The 8,550-nt window shown below is 46.1% G+C and overlaps 2 protein-coding genes across 2 annotated transcripts; both read left to right on the forward strand.

Moving 5' to 3' along the window:
* The first annotated feature begins 78 nt into the window (after positions 1–78).
* On the forward strand, positions 79–3,571 carry ANKRD49 (ankyrin repeat domain 49). The gene is made up of 3 exons (XM_071733932.1): positions 79–182; positions 1,466–1,739; positions 2,624–3,571. The coding sequence occupies exons 2-3, from the start codon at positions 1,479–1,481 to the stop codon at positions 3,080–3,082; spliced, it is 720 nt and encodes a 239-aa protein (XP_071590033.1). The 5' UTR covers positions 79–182; positions 1,466–1,478; the 3' UTR covers positions 3,083–3,571.
* Positions 3,572–5,100: 1,529 nt separating this feature from the next.
* C1H11orf97 (chromosome 1 C11orf97 homolog) lies at positions 5,101–7,797 on the forward strand. The gene is made up of 3 exons (XM_071733945.1): positions 5,101–5,380; positions 6,008–6,133; positions 7,667–7,797. The coding sequence occupies exons 1-3, from the start codon at positions 5,206–5,208 to the stop codon at positions 7,795–7,797; spliced, it is 432 nt and encodes a 143-aa protein (XP_071590046.1). The 5' UTR covers positions 5,101–5,205.
* Positions 7,798–8,550: the final 753 nt, after the last annotated feature.

Below are 8,550 nucleotides of genomic sequence, written 5' to 3' on the forward strand. Positions count from 1 at the left end.
CTCCCCTTTTTCCCCCTCCCGGGGCTGCCGCCGTTGGTTGGTGGGTCAGGGCCGGGGCCGATGACGTCACATCCGCCGGCGGGCGGGGAGGAGCCGGAAGAGCTCCCCGGGGGGAGTAGGGGCGGGAGGCCCCGCCCCGGAGATTGGCCCCGCCCCTGCGCTCGCGGCTGGCGGGGCGGCAGGTGCGTGGGGTCGCGAGGCGGGTCTCGAGCGAAGCAAAACGGAACCGGGGGGGGAGGGTGAGTGCGGGTGTGAGCGCGGCGGGCGGGGGAGCTCCCGCTGGGCCCCGGTGTGCGCGTTGGGGCCCTCCCGAGGCGGTGTGTGTGGCACCCGCGGAGCGAGGCCTGGCCCGGCCGGCCTTGACGTGAGGGGAGGCGGAAAAGGAACATGGGGGGAGAGGGGGGCTTGGTCGACAACCGGCTGAGTGTGAGGCAGCAGAGTGCCCAGGGGGCCAAGAAGGCCAAGAGCATCCTGGCTTGTGTCAGGAATGGTGTGGCCAGCAGAAGGGCAGTGATGGTGCCCCTGTGCTTGGCACTGGTGAGGCTGCACCTCGAGTGCTGTGTCCAGTTCTGGGCCCCTCACTACAAGAAGGACATTGAGGGGCTGGAGAGAGTTCAGAGAAGGGCAAGAGAGCTGGTGAAGGGTCTGGAGAACAAATCCTGTGAGGAGAGGCTGAGGGAATTGGGAATGTTTGGTTTGGAGGAGACTTGAGAGGGAGACCTTATTGCTCGCCTGAAAGGAGGATGGGGGGAGGTTGGTGCTGTCCTCTCCTCTCAAGTGAGCAATGGCAGATCTAGAGGGAATGGCCTGAAGTTGCACCAGGGGAGGTTTAGATTAAATATGAGGAAGAATTTCTTTACTGAGAGAGTAGTCAGGCTTTGGAATGGGCTGCTGGGAGCTGGTGGGATCACCGTCCCCGGAGGTATTTAAAATCCGTGTACATGAGACACTTCGGGACATGCTCTAGAGGGCATGGTGATATCGGTAAATATTTTTTTGGGGAGGGTTGGAATGTTGCGGTTGGAGTCGGTGATCTCGGAGGTCCTTTCCAGCCGGGACCGTTGTGGGCAAGTTCAGGAAGAGGGCGGAGCGCGGGCGGGTCCGGCTGCGGGGAGGAGCAGGCGCTCAGCTCCTGCCCTTCCCGCAATCGTGCGGTTTTTAAACGCGGAGTTCCCGAGTGCCGGTGCCCAACACCCGCCCGCGGTCTCGCTGCCTCTCTGCAGGGGCCGCCGTGTCCGGGGCGGGCAGTGGCGGGGTGCCGGTGGAGCGGGGGAAGCCCGGTTGAGTTAGAGGAACACGGAGTTTGCTGTTCCGTTTTGCTGTTGGTGCTTGTTGCGGGTATCGGCATCATCCGTCAGGAGTTTTTATTGACAGCGAGCACTGTTAATAACGGATATTTTACGGATAATTAACGGATAACCTCTAAAAGTCATTATAAATGTTGTTCTGTATCGGCTGCTTGCAGATTCTAACTGAAAATGAATAAAGGCAAGCAAATTGATGACGATGATGATGATGATAGCGATCAGTTTGAAGCCTTTCTGGAGAATTTTAACCAACTCGAACTGCTGGAGACGCACCGGCATTTGATTCCTGTGGGCACCCAGAGCTGTTGGTCAGGACAGTCTGATGATGATGATGACGAGCAAGAAAGAAGTGAGGAATGGTATGAAATGCAAGAAAAAAAAATGCAAAAACATCCAGAGAAATTGTTACTCTGGGCAGCTGAAAACAATCGGGTAAGGCATTTATTCTGCTCATATGTGTTACTGACAAGAGTAACGTTTTTTGAGTGGACATCAACAGTTTCATCTACAAACAAATTTATCTGTTCTGCCCTTTATGTCTCTATTTTGATCAATCATAAATAGTTATGTCAACTATTTTGATCTGGTTTTGCAAGCTGCTGTATGGAAATCCCCTCCCTTTGTAGCCCCGGCCCATGAAATTACCTCAGGATCCATTAGCTTTCAGAAAAAAAAGCTTTGATTGTGGTTCAGGGTTAAAATAAGACTATAGTTAAATTAATTTTAAAAGCATGCCAGGCTCTTCATTTTTAGCAAGTCAGCCTCTTAACAGGTGGAGAGTGATTATCTGAAATTGTATTTTCTCAAAAGTGCCTTATGTAGATAATTGGTGACCTCTTTTCTGCCTCTTTACGGGGGGGCAGGGAAAGATTTTTATCCTTGCAAGTGAAGGAGAGACAACAAGCTTCCTGTGATCTAGCTATCCTGTTAGTTAGCTAATTACACCCTTGTGACCGTGTTATATTCAGTAGCTGCCCATCTCTCACACACAAGCTCCATCTGCAGTCCTGAGGAGGTACTGCTGTCTTCACAGTGAATCCGGAGTTGTGCAGTAATGGCACTCTTCAGACATTGCAGCTAACGTTGTATCTCTTTGAAAACAAAACAAAAAAACACAACCCACCCAAGACAAACAAAAAACCCCACGAAAGGCCCACCTCAGCAACAGTAGCTGATTTCATTTCAAAATTTCTCGTTGCACTAGAGCCTTTTTGAGACTGATGGAAATCCCTTTTACTGCCCTAAAGTTTTAGGGAAGAACCACACACCTTGTTTGCTGAGTTCCATATACTAACTGACCTGTTCACTTTAAACAGCTGAGCACAGTGAAGAGGCTCCTTTCTGAGAAGCTGGCTCCAGTTAATGCTCGGGATGAAGACCAGTACACTCCTCTCCACCGGGCTGCCTACAGTGGGCACTTGGACATTGCCCATGAGTTGGTTGCCCAAGGGGCAGACGTTCACGCGCAGACGGTGGATGGCTGGACACCTCTGCACAGTGCCTGCAAGTGGAACAACACCAGCGTGGCTGCATTCTTACTGCAGCAGGGTGCAGACATCAACGCCCAGACAAATGGTTTGCTGACACCACTGCACATTGCTGCAGGAAACAAAAACAGTAAAGAAACCCTTGAACTCTTGCTGATGAATCGCTACGTGAAAGCAGACCTGAAAAACAACTTGGATGAAACGGCCCTTGACATTGCCAGGAGGACTGATATCTATCACTACCTTTTTGAAATAGTAGAAGACTGCATAAATGCTGTCACCCCTTAAAAGATATGGTTAAGCTTGTGAATGTGAGGTTTGCTGCCTTTTGTTTGTGTTCTGCATGCTGATGGGTGGTGGTCTGTCCCTTTGCAACAAGGTTTTCATTTAAAATAACTTCAGATTTCTCCTCAGGCAGTGAGCATCACTTCTTGCAGCTCAGCTCAATGGTCTTACTCATACTTGAAGCATTGCAGTATTTGAGGTATTCAGAACGTCTTGGTAATTTCAGTGAGCTTCCATTTAATTGGTGCAGATTTGGAGGGGCTTTTGTAATTTTCAAAGCAGGAGGAAAACTGGGACACTTACTTGATGGGAAAGAATTCTGGCTTGGTTATGCAGAGTTTATTACAGCTGACTTGAAAATTATTTTTTTGATAAATTTAACTTTTTTTAAACTGCATAAAAGCTCAGAATGAATGTAACTTATTTGGGTGATACACAAAATGTGGTCCTGGTGTAAGGCTTACTATAAAATAAAATATTTAACCCTAAGAATTTTGTTATTTTTTTAATTGAAAGCTCAGTTATCAGTTTAATGGCCTGTTTGCAAATCAAAAGCATTATTCCAAAATAGTTCTATTTTCCGGGTACTTTGCAAGGAAATTGCTTTCTACGAAGGTCCAAGTTTAGTTGTCCCTTCCAAATTAAGTTGAGTAAAGTTACAATGTCATGGATGTGACAATTAGAAAAAATGAGCCTGTATCCTCAGCTGTGTGAGGATAAACAGCCAACATACTGTTGAGTTGGATTTAGTTACAGCTAATACAGTGCAGGACACAGTTGACAATGTTTCTCCTCCCCTTTTGAATCTTTGAAGGGAGTCCCTCATTCCAACTCGAATATTAGGACATCAGCATAGTTTAAAAGCCTTATGGGTATTTTTCCTCAAAATTCTTTAATTTCTACACCATTCTTTTATTTTCTAATTCCATGTCTTTTTAATTCATGATAGCTTGTATTGCTCATCCTAGACATTCTCATCTGAGTGAGGCTTCCAACAGTTGTAACAGAGATTTGGCTGCACTCAGGGTTGTGGGAGAGGGTTGGTTGGTTTCTTCATATTTTGAGTCCTTCAGCACATACTTGAGCTCAGCTTGTGGGAGCAGCCATGCCAGATAGAATGCTGCAGGTCTGCAGTGAAGTCTTAGGACCGTTCATCTGAGGCATTCTTAGCAGGCCTGAGCACTGAGTGCTCGTTGGTTCAGTTTAACAGAAAAATGTTAATTAATATTATAAGAAAGAGCAAGGAGGAGGACCCAGGCAACTACAGACCTCTGTCCCTGGAAAGGTGGTGGAGAAGCTCATTCTGGAGGCCATCTCTAACCACTTGAAAGAAAATAAGGTTATCAGGGGTAGCCAACATGGATTTACTAAGGGGAAATCTTGCTTGACTAACCTGATGTCCTTCTACAAAGGCATCACCAAAGGGGAATGAAGGGAGAGCAGTGACTGTCATATACCTTCACCTCAGTAAAGCTTTTGGCATGGTCTTCCATAACATAACAAAATTCAAGAAGTGTGGGACAGGCGACTGGACTGTGAGGTGGATTGGCAACTGGCTCAACAGAGTTGAGAGGGTTGTGATCAGCAGCACAAAGTTGGAGGCCTGTGGCCAGTGGTGTTCCCCAGGGATCACTACTGCATCGTTCAATGTCTTCAATATTGTTCAGTATCTTTCTTCCTCAACAGCCTGGATGAGGGGATGGAGTGTACCCTCAGCACTGATGATAGGAAGCTGGGAGGGGTGCCTGATGGACCACAAGGCTGTGGTGCCATCCAACGAGATCTGGACAGGCTGGAGAGCTGGGCTCTCGTGAAGTTCAATAAGGACAAGCATAAAATCCTGCATCTGGGTACAGATTAGTGATCATCCCGCTGGGAAGCAGCTTCACGGAAATGCGACTGGAAATGGCGGCCCCGATCTGCCCTCCTAGGGGGCAGGTGCGCTCCCTCCTTCGCGGCCCCGTCCGACACGGTGGAGGGCGGGCAAGGTGGGCACCGCCCGTACTGTCCCGTCACAGCCCGGCCCTGTCCCCTCCCTGTCCCCGCCCTGCCTCCCCCTGTCCCCCGGGGGTCCGAGAGCGGCCGCCGCCCCTCCGCCCCGCCGCGCTCCCTCCTGCCGCCGGCGGATGGAGCCGAACCGCCCGTGCCTGTCCCCGTCCGCCCCCGCTCCCTGGCAACCGGCACGCCCGGGCACGGCGGGGGCCATGGCTGCGGCCAGCGCGGAGCTGGCGGAGGTGTCGTCCTCCGAGGAGGGGGAGAGCAGACAGGCCCGCGGAGAGGTGGCGGGAGGCTGGCAGTCCTGTGAGCCCGGCGGAGGGACCCCTCCTCACCACCCTCCGTTCCCCTTCCCCACCCCCCTCTCGCGGTGTGTCCCCTCAGGGGGAATTGAGCCGTTCCTCCCGCAACCCCCCCGCTGATCCCCCATGGCCACCAGGCTTGGTGAGCCCTCGCCTCCTCCTCATGTCCCGCGCATCCCCCCACGGAGGGGGTGGGCAGTGCCCTGTCAGGCCGCTGTGAGGTGCCCCAATCCCTCTTCGGTCTCTTGGAGACCTCCTTGAGTGAGGACATCTCCTTAGGACTGGCCCTGCCTTGGGTCTATCGCAGTGCTGAGGCACCATGTCCCCCAGTGCCCTGGGGTGGCCCGGAGTCCCTCCTGGGACAGACCCCGCCGTGCTGCAGCCCATCAGCACCCCCCTTTTGGATTTCCCAGCTGTGGTCCTGTCGTGGGGAATCACTACATTTTGGGCCTGGCTGAACTCAACCACCTGTTTGTAAATGATTTGGCTTCAACTATGTTGAAGTGAGAAGTAGAGCAGCATAAATTGACATTTGGCAAAGCATGTTAGTGTTCTCAGGGTTTAAAATAACTGGCTCTCTTTTAATATTTTTTTTTTATTTTATTTTTTTTTTAATATGTTTTGCTAGCAGGGAAGAAATCGGAACGTGTTGAGCCATGTAGGAGAGTTAAAGAAATACTGGAAGAAGAGACTTGTTTTTGGAAAGAAAAATGCCATGTTAAATATCCATCCACAGATTGCTCCTCAGCAGAAAATGGCAAGTGTTGCCAGGGCAAGTGAAATGTACATTATTTTGAGGAACAGTAGCAAAATTATTATTTTTAAAAAACATCCCAGAACATTTATGTAATAGCCTAGGGAACATTTAGAAAGAGCAGAACTGCATATAGTCTTTATTAATTTGTGTGTGTGTGTCTGAAATTACAGGACCATAGAGAATATGGATAAGTTCATATGATTTATCAGGTTAATAAAACTAACACATGCCTAGCAGTAAGGAAGTTTTGTTACCTTTTAATTTGACTAAGTGCTGTAGTTATTAGAATACTTTGTCCTTTTCTGCTGCTAAAAATTGAAGTTGGTGTTGGAAAGAATGAGTTGCTAGTAAGAATGGTAAGGGTAAAGAAAGGGGAAAACAGTGAAAACAATTAGAAAGTCAGTCTGTTTAGGCAACTTAAGGGTTATGGAGAGGGTTGATTACAGTAGGAAAAATAAGAAATGGAAGTCTAAGAGGAAATAAGGTGTTTGGTCTAGCTAAACTACTAGAAGCTCTGAGAACTGGTGGTAAAAATTATATAGGACCAGCGTATAACTAATTAGCATTTTTTAGCAAAAAGAAAAATTTAGAGCAATTTAATAAAAATGACTTAGCTTCACCATTTTTAATGCACACTTTTAATATTTTGTCCTTAAACCATTATTGCTGGTGTAAGCTTATTTGCTAGTCTTGGAATCCCCCAATGAAATATAGGTTACGAAGGCTTAAAATAGTAAAGATTATATAGAAACACTACCAAAAATTTGTTACAAGAATTTATAATATAAATGTATAACAAGCTCAACATAGAAATAGTATGTATAATATAATATGTTAAATGCATAGTTGCATAGCATAACAATAATAAGGCCAAAAAGATGTTGGTTTACAGCTTATTAAGCAAGTACCTAGGTCCTTGTTCATCTGTGTACATCTGGAGAGTTAGAGATGTCCCTAAGTAGCCTGGAGTATAATGAACAACAGTGGTCAGGTTGGATTGTTACTAAGTTACACAGTTTAGATTATTAGCAAGTTTATTTTGTGTAAGCTAGATGGTTATTAAATTGCAACATTTCCCCAAAGTAAATTAGTTTATTTGTTTTGATGGTGTTAGTTTTAGTTTAGTTTGGATTTTTTTTTTTAATGGAGCAGTGTTTTTTCCTATTTTTTTTATGAGGTAATTGGGAATTCCAGTATGACCATTAAATCATGCTGGATACATTGATGGTGTTACTGCTGTTTCTTATACATAATATATACATATATATATACATAATATATACATACCAGGCTGCATCCTGCCTTAGTTAGGAGCCTGGTGTCCTAAGCTGTTCCATAGAGTGCTGTGTACCTTTAGCAATCCAAATTGCTTTCTGAAGATGTCAATCTCTTCATTAATTATGGGGGGAGATTCTGCTTAAATAATTCTAATTACTGTGTAATCCAAAGGGTCTGTCTTTTAAAAGTAGCATTAATTCAAGAACAGTTGAAGTAATCAGTTATGAAGCTCTTCTTTTCACAAATCATTAACAGTGGCTCTGGAAGGAATTCGGAATGTGGAAAAGAATTTCTCCATTGGAAGCCAGAAACAGAACAGAAATCGTTTGTTTCTACAGCCTCAATTCTACTCAAGGCATGCAGGAAATAAAAGAAAGAGTCAATAGTAAGAAAATTTCATTATAACACCTTAGTTTAAGATTGCAGGGCAATATTATTTTATAATTCATAGATACCTTACAGGACTGTAAACCTGTTTTGTTCAGTGTTATTTTTTCATCAGATTATGTATATGGTAATCACCACTGGGCATCTTTCTGCAGAGCTAACCCACCCCTTCCTCTAAGTAGCAAACAAACTTGAAAGCTTTGCATAAGAAACCTGTCCAGGGCTGCAGTGCTGAGTGACTTTTTTCATATGCTGAAACCTTTTGTAAACCTGTGGTATAACCACTTGTTTCTTACTGATGAGTGGTGAATGTTGGTTTTGTGTACATGATAAACCTTACCTGCCTTTCTTAACATCCGACTTAATAAATTCAAATGGCTGGAAAATCCCTCCTTCCAATACACCTCCTGGAAAAGCACTTGATCTAGGTACCATTTCAGGCATTTTAGCATTTCCCTGCCATGGTCAGGTGGTGCTCTGGGGCATGTGTTTCTTTCTTTACAGCCAGGAGAGTGTGGCTTTTGTGGAGCAGATCTATTCTCTATGAGCTGGTAGATTTTAGCAGTCTTCTCATATTAACTTTGTAGTGGAAGCTGAGACCTTCCAGCCCTAAGGTAACACCAAGCTCATTACCTTTGTAAGAGGAATATTGCTAGTTCCATGAGCTTGCAAACAAAAAAATTTGCCATTAAATGAAGCTCCTTCCTATGTTATTTGGGCCAGCATCTTAAAAAAATACAGTTTAGTTCAAA

This window comes from Heliangelus exortis, chromosome 1 (genome assembly GCF_036169615.1).
Source record: "Heliangelus exortis chromosome 1, bHelExo1.hap1, whole genome shotgun sequence".
Taxonomy (NCBI): Eukaryota; Metazoa; Chordata; class Aves; order Apodiformes; family Trochilidae; genus Heliangelus; species Heliangelus exortis.

What these genes read in the sequence shown, in the direction of transcription:
- C1H11orf97 (XM_071733945.1), top strand. Translation starts at nt 5,206, where the DNA reads ATGGAGCCGAACCGCCCGTGCCTGTCCCCGTCCGCCCCCGCTCCCTGG. An exon ending in GGCGGGAGGCTGGCAGTCCT is followed by an intron (nt 5,381 to 6,007) that starts GTGAGCCCGGCG and finishes TTTTGCTAGCAG; the next exon opens with GGAAGAAATCGGAACGTGTT. An exon ending in TTGCTCCTCAGCAGAAAATG is followed by an intron (nt 6,134 to 7,666) that starts GCAAGTGTTGCC and finishes AATCATTAACAG; the next exon opens with TGGCTCTGGAAGGAATTCGG.
- ANKRD49 (XM_071733932.1), top strand. Translation starts at nt 1,479, where the DNA reads ATGAATAAAGGCAAGCAAATTGATGACGATGATGATGATGATAGCGAT. An exon ending in GGGCAGCTGAAAACAATCGG is followed by an intron (nt 1,740 to 2,623) that starts GTAAGGCATTTA and finishes CACTTTAAACAG; the next exon opens with CTGAGCACAGTGAAGAGGCT.